This window comes from Sus scrofa, chromosome 10 (genome assembly GCF_054392235.1).
Source record: "Sus scrofa isolate SSC_HxYL_T2T_F1_AM1 chromosome 10, Sscrofa_HxYL_maternal_Yorkshire_Landrace_v2.0, whole genome shotgun sequence".
NCBI lineage: Eukaryota > Metazoa > Chordata > Mammalia > Artiodactyla > Suidae > Sus > Sus scrofa.
The window spans coordinates 59871441-59893439 of record NC_139392.1 but is presented as its reverse complement, the minus strand read 5'-3'; the positions used below and the strand labels follow the sequence as shown (position 1 = coordinate 59893439).

The following is a 21999-nucleotide window of genomic DNA, read 5'->3' as shown; positions in this document are numbered from 1 at the left end:
ACACAGAACACACCTCTGAGGATTAGGTTCATTTTTCTTGTCTCTTGAGTGGCGGATCATCCGGCATTTCCCGATCATAGCATTTGGGCGAGATACGGACATGCCTTTAAAAGCTAATCTGTAAGGAGTAAAGGGACAAGTGGTCATTACAGAGCTGCCCTAAGGCTTGGGTCCCCCAGCCCCAGCTGCAAGACTCTTGTCCAGGCCACCATCCTGCCTGCTGTTCTCACCTGGCCCTAACCCCAGCCCAGTGCACAGGCAATGGTTAAAACTCACACTGCGTCCCCATCACCTTTTACCATGGGTTCTAGATCTTGGTGACTATCCTGTGCCAGGCACTGGGGGTGTCTGCCCTCATGGAACTTACAGTGTGGATGCTTTGAACACAGGGCCACCAGTGCCAGGACGAAGGTGGGAGGGAGAAGTGGGGCTATGTGGCACAGAGGGAGAGGGAACTAACTCTACTTGAGCAAGACTAGGCAGAGCCAAGTCATGAAGGTGAGTGGGTGTTTGCCGGAGCATTTAGGGACCAAGGCAGGGAGGGGAGGGCAAGCACAGTGCCCTCAGGGAGCACCACTAGCTTCCAGGGACTGGTGATCAGGGTCTAGGATAGTAAGGGCCAGAGAGGAAGTTGGCAAAGACTGTATCATGGAGGCCATCTCAGGGCTTTTCGCATCCCCCAGAACAGCGCCTGTGTCTGAAAGGGATATGATACAGTGGTCCCTTGGTATCCGGTATCCGAGGGGAAACGGTTCCAAGACCACCCCCTACCCCAGCCCCACCCCTTCCCAGTGGCCATTCAAGTCCCTTGTAGAAAATGGTGCAACAGCTGCATATAACCTCTGCACAAGCACATCCTCATCCTCCCATACACTTTAAATCACCTCTAGATTACTTATAATATCTAGTACAACGTGAATGATATGTAGATAGCTGTAAATACAATGTAAATGTTATGTAAACAGCCACCAGTGCAGAGCAAATTCAAGTTTTGCTTTCTGGAGTTTTTTTCTCCAATTATTTCTGATCAGAGTTGTTTGAATCTGTGGATGTGGAATTGGCAGATATGGAGGGCCAAAGGGGACGGTCACTCTGATAAGCAATCTAAGAATGGAGAGCTGGGAACAAGACTAGAGGCAGCCAGAACAAGGTGGAGCAAGGTAGGTTCCAGGGGAGAAAGGAATGAGGACCAAAACTAAAGCCTTGAGAGCGGGACAATAAAAGTTAGTTAAGAAGCAGGAATGAGGAGTTCCCGTCGTGGCGCAGTGGTTAACAAATCCGACTAGGAACCATGAGGTTGCGGGTTTGGTCCCTGCCCTTGCTCAGTGGGTTAAGGATCTGGCGTTGCCGTGAGCTGTGGTGTAGGCTGCAGACGCGGCTCGGATCCCGAGTTGCTGTGGCTCTGGTGTAGGCCGATGGCTACAGCTCCAATTGGACCCCTAGCCTGGAAATCTCCATATACCGTGGGAGCGGCCCAAGAAATAGCAAAAAGACAAAAGAAAAAAAAAAGAAGCAGGAATAACCAGTCCTGGGCGACTTAAAGGTTCCTGGCCTGGCCTTCCCCAAGTGCTGAGTTAGTACCTGGCACACAGTGAGTCAGTACAGGATAAGAGCCAGGTTCCTTATCTTTCAAGAAAGCTGCTCTGAGGGAGAGGCAAGATGGGGGAGGAGATTAAAAGGTACAAACTACTACTTATCTTTATTTTTTATTTTATAAATATTTATCTTTATGTTACCTTATTCACTTTATCAGATAAATAAGCTACAAGGATATATTGTACAGCACAGGAAATACAGCCAATATTTTAGAATAACTATAAATGCAGTATAACCTTAAAAAATTGTGAATCACTATGTTGTATACCTGAAACATATATATTATATATATACACATATCTCAATTTTATTTTTTTTTATTTAAAAAGAAAGAAAAGCTGTTCCACAAGCCATTCCTCCTTCTAGTCCCTCCAGCCTTGCAAGTCCATCCTCAAAGCTCCCTCCCCCAACCTTTCTGATTACCCAGGTCTGTGGCGTCATGTCAGCCCTGGACACCATTCCTACCCTTCCAGCTTGCCCAGGTGCAGGGCTGTGGAAGCAAGGTTGATTCTGTCTGGACTCCCTTGTTCAGCACGTCAGTGGGAACCCCACCCCCACCCCACTGGGCCTGCCTGGCCCAGGGCTCTGCTTATTGATAACCAATCTGCACACTCTTAAGAACTGAAGTTTTCCTCAAGGCCTGTATTAAAGACTTGGGTCTGTGCCAAGTTCTCATAGAAAGTGACCTCAATTTTTCTTTTCTTTTCTTTTTTTTTTTTTTTGCTTTTTAGGGCCACATTTATGGCATACAGAAGTTCCTAGGCTAGGGGTCAAATCAGTGCTGCAGCTGCCAGCCTACACCACAGTCACAGCAACAAGAGACCCTAGATGCATCCTTGACCTACACCACAGATTGTGGCAACGCTGGATCCTTAACCCACTGAGAAAGGCTAGGGATCCAACCCAAATCCTCAGGGACACTAGCTGGGTTCTTAACCTGCTGAGCCACAACTCCCAAAGCTAATTTTAAATGACTTGGGTGCTGCTCTGACAGAGACACCTTTTTTTTTCCCCCAGGGCTGCATCCATTGCATATGGAGGTTCCTAGGCTAGGGGTCAAACCAGTGCTGCAGCTGCTGGCCTACGCCACAGCCACAGCAACGCCGGATCCGAGCCGCATCTTTGACCCACACTACACCTTATGGCAATGCCAGATCCTTAACCCACTAAGTGAGGCCAGCGATCGAACCTGCATCCTCATGGATACTGTCAGATTCGTTTCCACTGAGCCACAATGGGAACTCCAGAGACATCTTTTGTTAATCATCAAATTCATATACTCCAATTCGGGAAGCCACTAGGGTGAATTCTGATAGCAGACTCAGTGACAAATTCAGACTGGCTCCCAAGAGAGAAGGAGCCTTTTATCTGCAGCCAGCAGGGCTGAACACTCCATTGCGGGGAAGCACTGAGGAGAATGTAGCTTCAGATGCCAAGGACAGATGTTCTCTTTTTTTACCATCGGTGATCACAACTCATATGATAAGGTTTACCAGCTTACAAAGAGCCCCAGGGGTGGATGGTCACGAAGAATGAATCAAAGTAAACGCACCCCTTCACATGGTTCTCATTTTACATTTTCCAAAAGGCTAATGCAAAAAAATCATAGAAGCTAATTTTCCTAAAGACTTTCTTTTGAACCCATAGCACCTACAGGAGGGCACACCCAGTTTGGGCTGGGTGGGGATGGGGTCCCTCCCAAGGGTCAATCCTCATGGAATAACCAAGCACTGAGAGAAAAACCAGAAGTGAAGCGAGACAGGGAAGAAAGAGATCTATGTTGTGACATTACCTGTTAAAAATGTCATCATCTTCACCTCCCCAGCCCCAATAGTTATTAGGAAATCCATTGATGGTGAGAAACTGTTCTTTACTTAGAGCAGAGACACCGCCGAAATACTGCACATAAGGGAGGCTGCAGAGGGAGAAAGAACACATACACACAGGGGACCAGTGGTTAGTAAATTCTGACTTTTCTTAAAAGTAATCTTGCTCAAAATATAAACACTTTTTTTATTCTCCGGAACTTTTTTTTTTTAAGGGCTGCACCATTCCCAGGGTAGGGGTCGAAACAGAGCTATAGGTGCTGGCCTACACCACAGCCACAGCCACACCAGATCTGAACTGTGTCTGCAACCTACACCACAGCTCATGGCAACACTGGATCTTTAACCCACTGAGTGAGGCCAGGGATCGAAAGTGCAACCTCATGGCTCCTAGTCAGATTCGTCTCTGCTGTGCCACGACGGGAGTTTTTAAATTAGGGATTTATGAGGGTTTCTTTGTTTTGTTTTCATATCAGACTCAGATTATCTTAGAAAAGACACAGGTATCAAAAAGTAGTCTTGCTCTAAGAGCACTGTGTTGCCTCTGTGTTGCCTCTGCGGTTATCTAGAAAATCAGTCAGTGACGAGAGCATAAGCCCAGTTCTTCTGCAATGCTCAGGAAGCTGCTTCCCAGGTGTCCTGTTCCCACACAGGGAATCCTTATTCAGAAGGACCTAGAAACTAAGACTACCTTATTTTTTAATTTTATTTTTATTTATTTATTTTTTTTGCTTTTCAGGGCTGCACCCGCATCATTCAGAAGCTCCCAGGCTAGGGGTGGAATCGGAGTTGCAGCTGCGGGCCTACACCACAGCCACAGCAATGCCAGACCCTTAACCCACTGATTGAGGCCAGGGATCAAACCTGCATACTTATGGATACTAGTCAGGTTCATTACTGCTGAGCTACAATGGGAACTCCTACTGGGCTGCTTAGGCCCACCCCATCGGGCCTCCTTCCCACCCATGCCCACCTACTGTCAAGCGTTCATTTCTTCCAAATGTTTAACAGCTTGGACACTAACCCCAACAGTCAAGACAGCATTTCTGAAATTTTGCTAAAATACAATTTTCTTGGGCGTTCCCGTTGTGGTTCAGCAGAAATGACTCTGACTAGTATCCATGAGGATGCAGGTTCGATCCCTGGCCTTGCTCTGGTGTTGCTATGAGCTGTGGTATAGGTCACAAATGTGCCTTGGATCCTGAGTTGCTATGGCTGTGGCATAGGCCAGCGGCTATAGTTCGGATTTGACCCCTAGCCTGGGAACTTCCATATGCCATGGGTGTGGCCCTAAAAAGACAAAAATAAAATAAAATAAAAATCTCTTGGAAAATTCTACCACACCCTGACTGAGCAAAATATATAATGGTGAATCTATTTTGACACATTTTCAAGCAGTAGGGCATCTGGGCTCTCATCCTTTCAAACATGTTTGTATTTCAATATTTAAGTGGTTATGAATCGTGGACCCCTGAGGCATGCAGAGGAAGAATTGATGAGAAATGTTAAGACTCTGGACATGCCCAGAGGCTGTGCAAAGGCCTTCCTGTGGGTCCTTTAAAGGCTGTGGTTTTGTGATGGCCCTGTGTGCAACCCCAAACCACACTCAGGCATTTACTGGAATCCAAAGGGACCGAAACCTATCACATAAATTAAGGAAAATTGTAACTCGGACTTGGAGGGGGCAGTCAGCCAAACCATATAGGACATAGGAAAAAAAAGAGGTTAATTATTATTTTCAAATACATTCCAGAATTCTGACTGTAAGCATCCACAAGCAAAGATCCCTGCTTTAATGAATCAAAGGTCAGAGACTTGTAACAAGGTGTCATCATTTAGGTGCCAAGTCATTCCCCTTTGGCAGATAGCAAACAGCAGTCTGCACTTGTGATGTGAGGGTTTGTACCAGAGCTGGCCAGGCCATTAAGGCTTTTACTTTTTCTTCTTTATTTTTTTCGGTCTTTTTAGGGCTGCTCCCATGGCATATGGAGTTTCCCAGGCTAGGGGTCCAATCAGAGTTGTAGCCACGGGCCTACACCAGAGCCACGGCAACACAGGATCCGATCTACGTCTGGCACCTACACCACAGCTCATGGCAACGCTGGATCCTTAACCAACTGAGTTAGGCCAAGGATCGATCCTTTGTCCTCAGGGATACTAGTAGAGTGCATTAACCGCTGAGCCATGACAGGAACTCCTCTTCTTCTTCTTTTTGTTCTTTTCTTTTCTTCCTTCCTTCCTTTCTCTTTTGCCTTTTAGGGCCCCATTTGTGGCATGTGGAAGTTCCGAGGCTAGGGGTTGAACTGGAGCCGCAGCTGTCAGCCTACACCACAGCCACAGCAACACAGGATGCAGGCTGTGTCTACAACCTACACCGCAGCTCATGGCAACGCCAGATCCTTAACCAACTGAGCAAGGCCAGAGATGGAACCTGCGTCCTCATAGCTACTAGTTCGATTCATTACTGCTGAGTCACAATGGTAACTCCCATTAAGGCTTTTTTGCAATCAGTGTTTTTACAGAAATGGACTCTTAGCCACTTCCAGGGGGAAGTACCTGTGATTTTGACAAGATTTTGTTTTGCTCTCTCTGCTGCTTTATCTTACCTACCTGCTTTGTCCCTCAAGCCTAACTAGTTCTGTAAAATAATCATGGTGCTATGGTAAAGAATTAGGTAAGCATTGGAATTCCCTGGTGGCCTAGCAGTTAAGGACTCGACATTGTCACTGAGGTGGCTTGGGTTTGATCCCTGGCCCAGGAACTGCAAGGCCAAAAAAATTAAGTAGGTGTTTGGGGGTGGGGATGGACTGGAGGTTTGGGACTGGCATGTACACACTGAGGAATATGGAATGACTGGCCAACAGGGACCTGCTGTAGAGCACAGGGAATTCTACTCAATATTCTGTGATGATCTGTATGTGAAAGAATCTGAAAGAGAATGGATTTGTGTATATGTATAACTGAGTCACTTTGTTGTACAGCAGAAATTATCTCAACCTTGTAAATACACTCTCTCTCTGTATGTTTTTTTTTTTGCTCTTTAGGGCTACACCCACATCATACAGAAGTTCCAAGGCTAGGGGTGGAATTGGAGCTGCAGCTGCCGGCCTACATCACAGCCACAGCAACGCCAGATCTAGCCATGTCTGTGACCTACACCACAGCTCAGGGCAATGCTGGATTGCTGACCCAGTGAGCGAGGCCAGAGACTGAACCCATTTCTTCATGGATACTAGTATGATTCACTTCTGCTGTGCCACAATGGGAACTCCAATTCTACTTCAATAATACTTTAAAAAATTTTTTTTTAAAAATTAAAAAAAAAAAAAAAAAACAGAATTAGGTAAGCACTACCATGCTTCAAGGGAGAACACAGAGGAGCAAGTGTATCTAGAAGAGAAGATGCACAAACAGGGAGGGTAGATAGAAGGGAACAGAAGGCCATTTACAGTCAATTTCCCTTGTTAAGATAGTAAGTTTATGTCTGAATGTCTTTAATCTGGGGGGAAGGGCTTCTGAGCATCCCTACATTCATCCCACAGCTCGCATGCCCCCATCAGGGGAGGACAAAAGGCAATGATGAGAATAAAATGAGCCTGAAAGAACTCATCTGAATCAAGGAATTGCTGGTGGACATGGGCTGCCAACACTGCAGTACACAGCCCAGGCTGGGGGTGCTGAGCACACGGGGTGCCCACAGCACAGCTTCCCTGGGGCTTTTGCATTGACTCAGAACAGGGAGGGAGGGAGGGGTCAGGTGACCCAACTGATAGGTGACTTAAAACAACTTTATGTTGATACAAACATGGATAAATTATGAAACAAAATGCAAATTTACTTATTTTTAAGATTAAAACATAGATTATGAAGTGACTTTCCTCCCATGACAATGTGCTTTGGATTATACTGGAGACAGGCATCAGCTCGTTTCTCCACCAGGGTCATTTGGGTGGAAAAGGTTGAGCTCCCCGTGTTGAAGCAGAAGCCTGCACTTTGCAGGGAAAGAGAACCAGGTTCCTTCTTAAAGTGCCAAGGAACCTCTGCTACAGTATCCAAGCCCAAGAATTTGCTGCAGAAAAATGACTCCAATTTGACTCCTAAACTGCGTGGAGAAGGGTGAAAGAAGAAAGCACGGTAATATAGTCTCTGCATCCCAAAGAAAGATGAGAGCCATCCTAAACATAAAGACTCTTCCCGCCTGGATGTACAGTTAAAGGTGTTTCTAGACTCCACCTTCCTCCTCAACAACTGGCTTAAAAAGCACCCATTTCTAGAGTTCCTGTCATGGATCAGCAGTTAACGAATGCGACTAGTATCCATAAGGATGAGGGTTCCATTCCTGGCCCGTGTTCAGTGGGTTAAAGAACCGGGGTTGCCGTAAGCTGTAGACTCGGCTTGGATCCCGCATTACTGTGGCTGTGGTGTAGGCAGGCAGCTACAGCTCTGATTCGATCCCTAGCCTAGAAACCTCCACATGCTAAAGGTGCGCCGCCCCCCCGCCAAAAAAAAGACACACACACAAAAAGTACCCAGTTCTCAGAGGAGGCATGCTTCTCCAGAGCCTGGGCTGGAGGAATTGCAGTTCCTAGTCGTCACATAAGAGGGAAACATGTTTTCTACAGATTCTGGTGAATCTCTCTTACCTAAATCCAAACTTATCCATTGCTACAGAAATGTGCCGTGGCTGTGAGAAACACCTGTAGGCATTGTGGTCATTCATTGGAATGAGGTCCACGTCGCTAAACACAAAGCAGTTGTAGTCATAGTCCTTCAAGGCCTCTTTAAAGCCGACGTTGAGGAGCTTTGCACGGTTGAACATGGATTCTCCAGCCTGGTGCAGAAACAAAAAAAGTGGTATCAGATGCCATACGGCCTTTGAGCAGAACACTAACAGGGGCTTGGTGATTTCTTCATTCCACGTGGTCATAAGCCCGCTTCTGGACCTCACTTTCTGCCCTCACATTACAACTTGATACCGGGTGGCATTCCCTGAATCAGCAGTCCCACTTCTAGGAATTATCCTGGAGGATTTTCAAGTGTGCAAATGACCCTGTGAACAACGTGTTCACTATGTGCATCGCATGTTTATCAAAACAAAGACTGCAAACAATGACATAAGCATTACCAGGAAACTGCTTAAATAAACCATGGTACATCCATATAATGGAATAGAACTATTTAAAGCAAAAAGGAAGCTCTACAAGGAAATGATCATCAAGACAGTATTGTTAGCTGAAAGGTATTTAAACATATGTGCTATTTATTCACATATTAAATAAAGGCTAATTTCAGGAAAGATATTCAGGTGACTATGGGGCTTTTCACTTCTACCCTCTTTGTATGGTTGACTATGGTTTGATCACACATTGTGTGCCTTCCAGGTATCTGTCACTAGAGAAATATGGTAAACGCAAGTCACTCTCTGCCCTCAAGGGCCCACAGTATAGTGTGATACACAGAATGACAGTGTGCATGACAGAGAAGGACACCTGCTTCAGGAGGCCCACCATTGGATCCCCAAGAACCAGGTGTGTTGGTGCCAAGGGACTTCATGTTTTATTCATTTTCAGTCTCCTGACTGAACATAAGCTCAATGAAGGATGAAAGTTTTTTTTTTTTTTTTTTTTTTTTTTTAATCTTTTTAGGACTGCATCTGTGGCATATGGAGGTTCCCAGGCTAAGGGTCGAATCGGAACTGGAGCTGCCGGCCTACACCACAGCCACAGCAATGCCAGATCCTTAACCCCCTGAGTGAGGCCGGGGATGGAAGCGGCATCCTCATGGATACTAGTCAGGTTCCTAATCCACTAAGCCACAATGGGAACTCTGTGGAATTCTTTTTATTCATCCAGTGCCTAGAACATTGCCTGGCATATAATAAGAGCTCAGTAAATGACTGCTGGATGGATGGATGGATGGATGGATGGATGGATGGATGGATGGATGGATAAATGAGTAGACCAATGGAGGGGCTTCAACATATAATGGCAGATGGCAGTCCTTTTGGGAGGATCCAACTAAAGGGGTTCCTCAGGGTCACAGCCATGGGGCTCTGCTCTCATCAATTCCCATGACCCCAGGTTAGTAAGGACAGGAATAGCATCAACACAGCCACTCTTGTACTAGGCAGTTCACAAGCCCTTCCATACCCACACTTTCATCCTGAATGGAATTCTCTCAGCACTGCCGTGAAGATGCTAAGGCCACATAAATGACATAGCTGGTGCTAGAGTTCAACACTCTGGAACCCTCACTAAGTGTTCTTCCCCAATATCCCTTGGGATCAACAAGATCAGGGCCCTCTATTTTGGAGGAAAATGTACCCCACACCAGGGCCTGCAGTAGCTATACAATCTCAAAAGTGTGGGCTGCCGAACAGTCTTTCTCCAGCACCCTAAGCAAGGACTTGGAAACTGGCACTCCACAGGCTGCCCGTGCAAGTGCGGAGAGTGCCATGGCCCCTCCCTGGTCTCAGAAGGGTGACTCAGGGAAACAAACCACTTGAGAAAGACAAGTACCAGGAAGTCAGAAAAAGAAGCCCAGAACAGTAAATGAAGCATCTTACACAAGAGGTCCTTTCTTCAGCTTTCTAACCATGCGTGGTGAAGGGAGAAGGCTATGCCCAGTGGCACTCAGGGTGTTCTTTGGCTGCCCCACCAGTAAGAGTCATTTAGAATTCTACCTTGAGCTAATTCTGAGGTCATTCCTAAATCTTGAGGGGAGAAAAAAAAAAAAAAGCCAGAGCTTAAGAATTGCACATTAAGAATGTAACATTGTTGTAATTATTACTATTACCACAATAGCACATTGCTAATATCTACTGGGGGATATGATACATGAGGCACAGGTAAGTATTTTACAAGCCTGGTGCATCATTTAATCATTTCATCAATCTTGTAACAACCTTCATTCCAACTCAGATTTACTTCATTCCTCCCACACCCTTCTATCTTTGGGGAGAGCCCTGGTGCTTCCCATCCTCCTCCTCCAGCCCCATAAAGACCCTAAAAGAGTTAGCTTTCTCTGCATGTTGTGAAATGCAATTCAGCCACATTGAACACTTTTCCAACAAGTGAAAAGGCGATATCCCAGCAAAGCCTTTTCCCACCCGTGTAGGGGACCCCTGAGGGTGGCTCCCTTCTTTTGGTCTGTCCCCCAGTAACAAGGGCAGGATGTCTGAACCACAGGACCTGGCTTGCTGGCCACGATGGTTTGATCTAAGCAGATGCCTGACTGAGACTACACGGAGCATTTTTCTCTCCCAGGAACTGGAAATTTGGAACCATGAATGGGTCCCTCAGGAGCCTACCCCAAGACCCATGGCAGCTGGGAGGGGAAACCCAAGAAGCAGACCTGTCCTACCCCTTTCTCACGTGTGGCATAAGAGCTCCTTCAACTCAGTAAGTGCTTCAGTGTCTGGACCACACTTAGAACCAGTCACACAGTTTTTCAAAATAACTAAAAACTACACAGCACTCCACCCATCCTTCTTCCCAGCCTGGTATCACCTGTGCCTTCCTGGAAAGTCAGGGTACACTTCTGCAGGTGTACCTTCCAAGGCTCTTAGGGACACCAAAGGAGCAGAATGGTATGTAAGGAAAGTGTGTGTGTGTGTACATGTGTATTTCTCTTTCCCCCCTAGGATTACAGAAAAGTCAATTCTAGGCTCCATTTTTTTTTTTTTTTTAAAGGCTACGGGTGCAGTATATGGAAGGAATCAGAGCTGCAGCCACCAGCCTCTGCCACAGCCACAGCAATGCCAGATCCAAGCTGCATCCACAACCTACATTGCAGCTTGCAGCAATGCCGCATGCTTAATCCACTGAATGAGGCCAGGGATCGAACCCACATCATCATGTGCTGAGCCACAATGGGAACTCCCAATTCTAGGCTCCTTTGGATGAAATGGTATAACACCTTGAGTAGTTTTCTGGATAAGAAAGAGGCCCCGGCCAGACTGCCAACCACCACCATGAACACGAGATGCTCATTACATTCCAGGGAACAGGAAGATAGCAGCCTTCATTCTTGCCCCTCTTCACTGGCACATTCATCCAGTGCATCATCTACTTCAATCACTCAGGTAAACACTGATCAAACACCTACTATCTGACAAAGCCAAATGCACAACTGTGACAAAGATGTGCATTTTTATCCCAGGAACGCCAGCTTCTTCACTCATTAGTTATCACACCTCTAGGTTTCCTCATTTGGGCATGGGGCTGACAATAGATGAGCTGTATTCCAAGAGACAATGCCTGAAAAGGCCTTAGCACACTGCCTGGCAACAAAAGTCAGCCACTGAAGTAGGTTTTTCCATCCATCCTGAACAGTCTGACCTTTCAAAAGGTCTCGCAGATCCAACCTGGAGACTCTTCCTTCTCTCATGTTTATTTGTGTCCTTTCCATCAGCTTCAAGATTCCTCCCAAATCCTGCTTCTTTGATGGAGGGGGGTGGGGGGTGCAAGCGTTCTAAAAAGGATTAAGGCTCAAGTGAGTTAGCCTGTGGCTCATAGGATTAGGATCTCTACAGCAGCAGAAAAAAGTCAGAGAGATCTTGAGAGAAGCATGATAAGCTTGGGAAGTCACACAAAGAGAAGCTGGTATACTGAGATTAGGTGTCCCCCTGAAAGGCTAAGCTTTTTAAGTGCAGGCTTCTTCTGACATCGGTAGACAAGAGTTACCCTTACCCCTTCCTTCTAGGGCAGTTGGCTCCTCTTAACAGAGGGAGAAGATGGGAAGAAAGAAGAAAGGCCAAAAGACAATATGACGTTTCTATGGTGGACAGGACAGCTGTCTCACTGACCACAGCTCACTGAAAAGCCTGTAAATCATGGGCAAACAAACCCATCAGTGGGTTATCACCAAGCAAAGCCAACAATGGTCAGTCCAGAGAGGATAGGAGCCTGGGCCTAGTCAGGCATACTGGCCTCAGGGAGAGTGAAGAGACATGTGATGGGAGCCTGACAGGCTGGAAGGAGAGAAAAAAAGAGTCTATAGCCTCAGACACTTCATGAAGCAAACCTCGTATCCTCCTGGAAGATTGGGGTGGCAGGGAAAAACGTCTTAAGAAGCATCAGAGAGCTCTCCGGGGGAGTTCCCATCTTGGCTCGGTGGTTAACGAATCTGATTTAGGAACCATGAGGCTGCAGGTTTGATCCCTGGCCTTGCTCATTGGGTTAAGGATCTGGTGTTGCTGTGGCTCTGGCATAGGCCAGTGGCTACAGCTCTGATTAGACCCCTAGCCTGGGAACCTCCATATGCCGCGGGAGCAGCCCAAGAAATGGCAAAAAGCCAAAAAAAAAAAAAAAAAAGAGAGCTCTCCAGGGCATTCAAACCTTTTCCTAGCACCCTCATGTATCATGCACAGAGGAGAGAGCAAACAGCACATTCACTGTAAAAGGAATCTTCATATACTGCTGGTGGGAATATAACATGGTGCCACCATCTTGGAAAAGAGTCTGGAGTTCCTCAGATGGATAAATAAAGAGTTACCATATGATCCAGCAAAGTCACTCCTAGGTATATACCCAAGAGAAAGGAAAACATGTCCACATAAAAACTTTTACACAAAGTTCACAGTAGCATTATTCCAAATAGCTAAAATGTGGAAACAACCCAAATGACTATTCACTGATGAATGGGTAAATAAAATGTACTATGTCCTCACAATTCAATGTTATTCTGCAACAAAAAGAATGAAGTACAGATACACACTATAAAGTAAATGAACCTTGAAAACATCATACTAAGTGAAAAAACTCAATTACAAAGGACCACATATAAGATTCCATTTATATGAAATGTCTAGCATAGGCAAATCCATAGAGATAGAAAGTAGACTAATAGGGTGGAGTGAATGGAGGAATTGATAGCTAAGAAGCATGATGTTTCTTCTTGGCTTAATGAAAATGTTCTAAAATTGATGTGATAGATGGATAACTGTGAATATACTAAAAGCCACTGAATGACATACTTAAACAGGTGGATTGTATGGTGTATGATTATATCTCAATCAAGTGGTTACCAAAAAAGAAAGACAAGTCAGCTCCAGTGATAGAAGAGGACCAGACAGTCTTGGTTCTTCCTCTTTCTCATATATTCACTCCTGTCATTTACTGGGTGTCTGCTCCATGCTTCGCAGCAGGGATACAGAAAAAGAAAAGACACAGCCCTGCTTTTGAGGAATTCCAAGTTAAACAGGCAACTGTAATGGGGCGATGAGCTCTTTATGGTGGACCGTTGCTGGGGAGGGGAGGAGAAGGGAGCTGCAGAGCCCCAGACACATGGAGAAGCAGAGGTGGAAACGCAAACCCAATCCTAGGGAATCAAAGAAGGCCTCGAAGAAGTCAGTCAAGTTTAGTTGGGAGGCATGAGAATATTCGTAGGAGAGCGAGCAGCATATGTAAAGGCTGTGAGGAAAAGAGAGCATTCAAGGAACTACAAGAAATGCAGACTGAGGCAGCCAGAATGAGTGGATGTTAAGGAAAACATCGGGGGAGAGGGAGGCTGGGACCTCTGCTCAAATACTCAAGGCTTTATCTTTCATTTGGGCCACAGGCAGCGCTTAGGGTGTTAGACAAGGATTAGGCCTTGCATGTGGAGTGAGGGGAGATGGGTGCCCGGCCCCCCAAATCGAGGAAGGGAGACCAATTCGGAGGCTGTGGCAAGCTCCTGTGAGAGAGATCGGAGACTAGGCAATGACGCCAGACAGGCAGAGACTACCCTGTACCAAGGACTAAGACAACAGTTTCACTTCCCCATTTCATGCCTCACCTGCTCCCTGGGCCTGTGCCTTGCACTTGCAAGCAGGCTTTGTGGGGCTTTAAGATAGCAGAATCTGGTCTAATCCCTAGGCAAATCCTGCGGTGAAGGCAAAAGCAGGCTTTCCCTGATTGTAACAGGGCACAGATGACCAACTACAGAAAGCCTCACTCTCCCCCACTTGCCAAGTTCTAACAGTCTCTAGAAGACTCATCAAACTGCCCTGGCTTCCCTGGATGTCAGGCCCACATGTGTATACCAGTGAACATGTCCCTCAACCGTGATGGCTTGGGGGCTGACCATCCCTGTCCCCTCCTCCACCAAGAGACAGAAGCAATGACTTGCAAACATCAACCCGGAAGAGTCTCCAAGAAAAAGGTTTTTGTTTTTGTTTTTGTTTTTTGCTTTTTAGGGTTGCACTCTCGGCATATGGAAGTTCCCAGACTAGGGGTCAAATCGGAGCTATAGCTGCCAGCTTACGCCACAGCCACAGCAATGCGGGATCCAAGCTGCGTCTGCAAACTACACCAAAGCTCATGGCAACACCAGATCCTTAACCCACTGGGCAAGGCCAGGGATTGAATCTGCATCCTCATGGATACCGGTCAGATTCATTTCTTCTGTGCCACAACGAGAACTACCAAGAATCAGAATTTTTTTGCTTTTTAGGGCTGCACCCGCAGCATATGGAGGTTCTCAGGCTAGGGGTCGAATCAGAGCTACAGCTGCCAGCCTACACGACAGTCACAGCAAAGCGGGATCCAAGCTGTGTCTGTGACGTACACGACAATTCACGGCAATGCTGAATCCTTAACTCACCTGAGCGAGCCTAGGAATCGAACCTGCATCCTCATGGATTCAAGTTAGGCTTGTTAACCACTGAGCCATGACAGGAACTCACCCAAGAATCAGAATTTTTATGTGATGGGAGAGACAGTTTTGCTCCTGTACATACGCCTAGCCCATCACAAAGCGACCCTTCCCTCCAAACCTACAGCAACTCACAGACTCTCAAGCCCACAGATCCAGAGGCAGGTATGCAAGCAGTAGAAATGCCTGCAAACACACCCTCTTGCATGCTTTTTTGTGCCTACTCAGATTCCAAGAAGAAAGACCTAGGCTGAGTGGGTGGTAGGAAAGCAAAGGAAACTCCGCTGGGCCGTCCTGTGGTAGGACTGACCTGTAGGCCTTGGGATGGTAGACAGGCTGGCTGAGAAGTGATCCCAGAGAATTACGGAGATTATGCAAATGCTGAGTTTGTGGCGGGTTAATACCCACTCACCCATGATTTCTCAGCAGCTGGGCCTCTGGTTTTGAACCATGATAATGTGGTGGCCCTGAGCTTGGACAGGGCCCTTAACAAAACCTGGATCTGAGACTTCAGCACTTCTCCCAGTGAGTGAAGGAAACGGGCCCTTCAGGCTCAGGAGTTAAGGGGGTGGTTCTGTTTGCCAAAATAATTACTCACAAGGGTGAGCACATCCTTGGCCTATATTGGACTAATCAAGGTCAGAGCTATAAGTTCCCTTCAGAGAGAACTGAGCCAACAGGGATTTTGGGGAATTCTGTAAACACAGAAAACAGTTTTATCACTTATTTATTTGTCTTTTTAGGGCCGTACCTGTGAGGTTCCCAAGCTAGGGGTTGAATCGGAGCTACAGCTGCCGGCCTACACCACAGCCACAGCAACAACAGATCTGAGCTGTGTCTGCAATCTACATCACAGCTCACGGCAATGCTGGATCCTTACCCCACTGAGCAAGGCCAGGGATTAAACCTGTGTCCTCATGGATACTAGTCAGATTCATTTCTGCTGAGCCACGATGGGAACTCCAGAAAACAGTTTTAAAGCCCAGTTCCAAAGCAGCCACAGCAGGATGTCTGGTTCTCACTCAGGGCTCAAGGCACTAAGACTTTCTGCAGAAAAACACTTAGAAAATAAAGGTTTCTTTTTCAGAAAACAATTTGGCTACTTATTATTATTATTATTATTATTGTTATTATTATTATTGCTTTTTAGGGCTGTACCTGCAGTATATGGAGGTTCCCAGGCTAGGGGCTGAATCGGAGCTGCAGGTGCCGGCCTGCACCACCCATAGCAACAGGGAATCCGAGACACATCTGTGACCTATACTACAGCTCACAGCAACGCCAGATCCTTACCTCAATGAGTGAGGCCAGGGATCGAACCCACATCCTCATGGATACACAACAGGAACTCCACAATTCGGCTATTTATATTATGAGCCATAAAAATGTTTAAACCATTTCTAAACCCATAGTCCTGTATCTGAAAATCTAGCCTGGGGAAATGACTTTTTTCTTTTTTTGGCTGTGCCCATGCCATGCAGAAGTTCCCAGGCTAGGGACTGAACCTGCACCACAGCAGTGACAACGCTGGATTCTTAACACACCGAGCCACCAAGGAACTTCTAGCCTGGGGAAATGATTCTAAAAGTGGAATAGGCAAACACAGAATAAGCTGCAGACCCAGAGATGTTCATTTTAATGTTATTTATGCTAGTGAATAAGTGGAAATTATCTAAATGCCTTCTAAATAGAGGAATGTCTATGTTAATTATGGTAGAACTACATGCTCATCTACCATGAAGGCATGGAAAGTGATGATTATGAAGACTATGAAATAACATGGGAAGATGCTGATAATAAGGAATTTAAGAAAAAAGCGGGATACAAAAGTATAAACACATACAGTATGAGCTCAACTGTGGCTTAATTTTAAGGCAAAGTCTCTTGTCTCTGCATAGCAGGCTGGCTTCCAGCAACCCTGGAGCCCACAGAGGCCACGGCCTTGCCCGAGAGAAGACCCCAGGGCACATTCTGGGATGGCACATTCTCAGGATTATTTACACGGCTTCCCCTTGACCAGCAGGGCCTGGGCTCTGCGTTGGATTTGGGGGCACATGGACATTACCAGGGTGGCAGCAGTGGCGGCGGCAGCAGCAGTAGTCACAGCAGTAGTTAAGTCGGCATTCCTCTCTCTCTCTCTCTCTCTAGGAGGTGAAGGGCACAGAAGAGGAGGTAGGTGGAGAGCAAGAAGCAGATCACAGAGAGGAGGTCCTCCTTCAGCTTGCTTTGCTACAAACAGGATTAACAAGTAAAAGCAAAAGGCCCCCACTAGAAGGAAAAAAAAAAAAAGAACAAGAAAAAGAAAAAAGAAACAAGGATGGCTGCAAAGGAGAGATGCAAAGAAGAGTGGCAAACGTCCAGGCTGTGACCACTCTCATTCCAGGGCAAAGGCAAATCCCTAACGAGTTGTCATTCCCTGTTGCAAAGTCAATGGTGAGCAGAGAAAATGACAGTTCCCAGAACAATGTCCAGGGAGGCAATTCACCAGCTCTGCAAGTACCTGTAAGTCCTCAGACACATTTCCCAGGAGACCCAGAGTGAAGCCACAGAAGGAGAAAGGGAAAAACACAGAGCAAAGGAAATGACCAATCTCTGGGGCAGCATGTGAGCAGCAGTGAGATACAGATACCCCCAGCCTCCCCGCAACCCTCCTGGTCCCCAGGCCCCAACAGGTTCCAGCACCACAGGAAGGGGCTGCTGCAGGACAGGGCTGGCCGGCCCCTTCCTGCACACATCAATCTGGGCACTGACAGCTCAGGCAGGAAAGGGAAGGCAGGGATGGGGGATGGTAAACAGACATGATCAAGCTGGAAACGAAAGCAGGAGGGGGCCTCAGGCCCAGGCAGCTGTCCTCCGCAGCAGGGTGGACTCAGGAACCTGCTTCCCTCTAATTTGTCTTAGCCTTATTTAGAAACCAGCTGCCTGGCCCGGTGACAGAGGTAAGCTGCTAAGGTGTGGTGACAGATACTCTGACCAAGGATGCCAAAGAACTGTCACCAAATCTGCCCACACGCAGTCCCAGACAATCAGCCCGGAGCCACCTCCTGACAGTGTACAGATGAAAAGGAAGAGGGAGGAAAATTCCAAAGTGAGATGGCGACTCCTCAGGCAGGAGCTGGGTCCCTCTTTCAGGCCAGGTTTTACCTGTTACCATGACAACTGGACAAGCCTCCCAGGGGGTTCTGAGGCTGTTACTCCCAAGCTGCTACCTCCCTCCCATGCCCCAGAGGGACTCACAGGGAGCACTGCCAAGTAGATATGAGCTGTACCCCAGTGTGAGGAAAGCTCATGGCAGGGCGAGGCATTCCTTAGGCCTTGGGTGAATTCTGTCCAAATGCCAGCTCTGCTACCTGGACATCAGGGGACCCTAGCAAGTTGCTCACCTCTGGGAGTGTTCCCTCAGCAGGAACAAGGGGAGTATCCCACTGCCTCTCTAGGGGGGCAAAAGGGGTCAATATTCAAAGTGAGACCATGAAAGGGGTTCAGTCCAAAAGATCATAAAGTTTTATGACCATCAGCGACCACAGGGCTAAAGGAGGTGCTCTGCATTTTTCCTGAAGGGGGAGGTCACCCATGGTCCACCAGGGGCAGGGAGCTTTGGGGAGAGGCCTGTGGACAGGTCGGGATGGGAGGGGGTGGGGTGGTGTTGGTCATGCGCTTTCCTAAGGATCATGACCTGGCCTGGAGGGGAATCGAGGCTTCACTGTTTTTCCTTTTTAGGGGCACACATGTAGCACATAAAAGTCCCCAAGCTAGGGGTCAAATTGGAGCTGCAGCTGCTAGCCTATACAACAACCACAGCAACCACGGATCCGAGCTGCATCTGTGACCTACATGGACAACGCCGGATCCTTAACCTATTGAGCAAGGCCAGGGATCGAACCCATGTCCTCATGGATACTAGTTGGGTTCGTTACCGCTGAGCCACAATGGGAACTCCAGAAGCCTTCACTTCTAAGAGGCACAGACCTTGCCAGAGAACTGGGAGCAAAGGGTCCTGAGAGTGGGTGTCAGTAATCAGGCAGGAGCCACAGGAAGCAGCTCCATGCTCCAAACCCTGATGGTGCATGGAGCCACATGGTCACAGAGACCAGAGGGCCTGGAGTCCAGAGACCACAGGGTGGGGAGCACCCACACAGGGAATCAGCCTCATCCCTCCCTCAAAAGCATAACGTGGCCTAGAAAGCATAAGCCGATGGAGAGGTCAGCTCCACTCCAGGCTTTCACAGAGCTTGTAAGGCTGGGGAGGGTCTTACACAGTGGCCAGAAAGAGAGCAACCAGGAGACAGAAGGGAAGGCAGGAAGGGGGGACAGGGAGGGGGCGTGATGCAGCGGAAGCAAAGGTGCCAGGTGGGGAGCAGAGCTTGTCTCTGGGATGATGCAGTGTGGCTGTGGCCAAGGCTGTGAAGGACACCTGAGAGGAAGTGGCAGGAGGTAGGGAGGACTGCAGTGGCCCCTGTCCGATGCCAGGCTCAGCCTTCCAGCCCCTTAGACCCTTGTCTGTGGGCAAAGGGGACATGCTAACGAGTTTAGAGAGGGCATGACGTGGTCAGAAATGCTCAGGCAGCCGAGTGAGATCAGAGGTCCCAGGGGATCCACAAACAGAATCAGAGATGGATCCTGGGCACTGGCTCAGAGGCCAAGGGCTGCCAAAGTTGTCACACACCCACCTGGCCAGCTGGGCCTGTGTTCCTCACCTGTTTGGTAATCCTGATGATGCTTATTCTCACCGACATCCGGCGTTTCTTATTGAGGGCTAGGGCTGCCAGGTGGCTTCCTGTGTTCTCTTTACCTTTGGTAGTTTTATAGTTTCCTTTTCCAATTAAAGTATGAGGAAAAGTGGTGTGAACCCCTCCCATCTACTACATCTCGATATCCTCGTCGGAGCCAAGGTCCCAGACGTGCCAGATCCCTAACGGGATGTTCAGACACTGGCCAGCTAGGGTAGGAGGAAGGGTGGATGCTGTGGACTGACAGCAGTGCTGCCTCTTCTCCATCTCAACTGGTAAAGCCTCCCCATTCCCCTCCGCCCCACTTTTTGTGAGTTGTAAGTTTTTATGGTGATTGGAGAGAACCAGACCAGAGGGAGAGGTTAACAGCTTGATGTGGACGGGGTAGGTGCCACAAAAGCCCAAGGCAAAAAAGCCCTTTAGGATGTTCCCATTGTGCTGCAGCAGAAATGAATCTGACTAGGAACCATGAGGTTGCATGTTCAATCCCTGGCCTCGCTCAGTGGGTTAAGGATCCGGCATTGCCGTGAGCTGTGGTATAGGTCGCAGATGCAGCTCAGATCCCCTATTGCTGTGGTTGTGGTGTAGGCCAGCAGCTGCAGTTCCAATTCAACCCCTAGCCTGGGAACCTGGGAACTTCCATATGCCACAGGTGCAACTCTAAAAAAGCCAAAAAAAAAAAAAAAAAAAAAAAAAGCCCTTGCATGTGCAGCTTGAGATACAACCCTCCTCTGAAAGGTGGTGGGTTTGACATGGTCCCTAGGTCTCCAATCCTCTAACCCCACAGAGCCACAAAATTGGGAGGGAGGGTCTCGGTGCTGGTACCAAGTGGGGGTGAAGCAGAAAGCGGGGAAGGTGGTGAAGAGTTATCACCATAGTCCAGGGCAGTGGAAATAGGTGGGAAGACGGGTTGGGGTAGCTAATATTTACTTAGGGTTCACCATGGGCCAGCTGCTTCACAGCCTCATGTGCTAAGGATTAAAGCCTTAAAGCTGTCCCCTCCCGCCAAAGAGAAAAACCAAGGTCTGAAGGACTCAAGCCTAAGGTCACTGGGCTGGGGAGTGGCAGAGCCAGAAGCCCAGACAGCCTGAGCCTGGATCTCACACCTGGCCCTGGACACTCAGCTTTGAGAAGGATTTTGAGGGAGGGACTAAATGGCCTTGAGAAGGGAGTTAGCGCTGACACATGGGGAGGGCCCTAGGAGAGGGGGACCAGGCTCTGAGCTGCAGCCCAACTGCTGCTTATGCCCAGTCACTTCCTCTCTGAGTCTCAGTTTGCTCACTACAAAACAGCAGTTTTTACACTACCCGGCCTTGGGGGTCCATGTGAATCCCAGCAAAGACTGAAGGGGAGTTAGGGGTAGAGATGGGGACATGGCCCCCACTTCAAGTAGAACAGAACCATTGTGACCCTCTGCAGAGGGGGCACTGCATAGTAGTTTTTGTTTGTTTTGCTTTTTAGGGCTGCACTCGTGGCATATGAAAAGTTCCCAGACTAGGGGTCGAGTGGGAGCTGCAGCTGCTGGCCTACACCACAGCCACAGCAATGCGGGATCCTTAACCCACTGAGCGAGACCAGGGGTCAAACCCACCCCACATCCTCATAGATACTAGTTGGGTTTGTTTCCACTGAGCCACAGTGGGAACTCCCAACTGTGTAGCATTTTAATGGGGCAGAAGGAGGTTTTGTTCTTAAAAACCTGAGAACCCTTAGACTAGATGTCTCAGGGGCCCTTCCCACTGTAGATGAGGTATCCTTTCTCACCTTAAATGGGTGGGGGGACGGGTGATTGAGCATCAAAATGACAGCAGAGTGTCTGAGACAGGAAGACACTGAGAGGCCTATTTGCCCAACAAATGGTACACAAAGCCCAAGACAGAGGCTCTGAACTCCTGTACCCTTACCAGGGCAGTAAAACAGAGAACACAGGAAGGTCCTAATTTGTAGGTGGAGGGCACTCCAAATGCTTCCCCTCCCATCTCTTTCCTTTCCAGGCTTAGGTTTCCTAGCAACCTTTTTTTTTTTTCTTCCCCTTTTGGCCACGCCCACAGCATGCAGAAATTCCCAGGCCAGGTATCAAAGAACCCACACCAGGGGTATAACCAGAGCCACAACAGTGACAATGCTGGATTTTTAACCATCTGCACCACATGGAAAACTCCTCTATCGTCACTTTTTTTTTTTTTTTTTTTTTTTTTTTGTCTTTTTGCTAT

The 21999-nt window shown here is 47.8% G+C and overlaps 1 protein-coding gene across 1 annotated transcript in view; it reads right to left on the bottom strand.

Moving 5' to 3' along the window:
- Positions 1-21999, bottom strand: part of B4GALT1 (beta-1,4-galactosyltransferase 1) — a 63735-nt gene that overhangs the window by 3559 nt on the left and 38177 nt on the right. Inside the window, exons 3-5 of the mRNA XM_003130680.5 lie at positions 8066-8253; positions 3389-3511; positions 14-118 (exon numbers count right to left, since the gene is read on the bottom strand). Of these exons, the coding sequence (XP_003130728.2) occupies positions 14-118; positions 3389-3511; positions 8066-8253 (416 nt within the window). The remainder of the gene's footprint in view (positions 1-13; positions 119-3388; positions 3512-8065; positions 8254-21999) is intronic.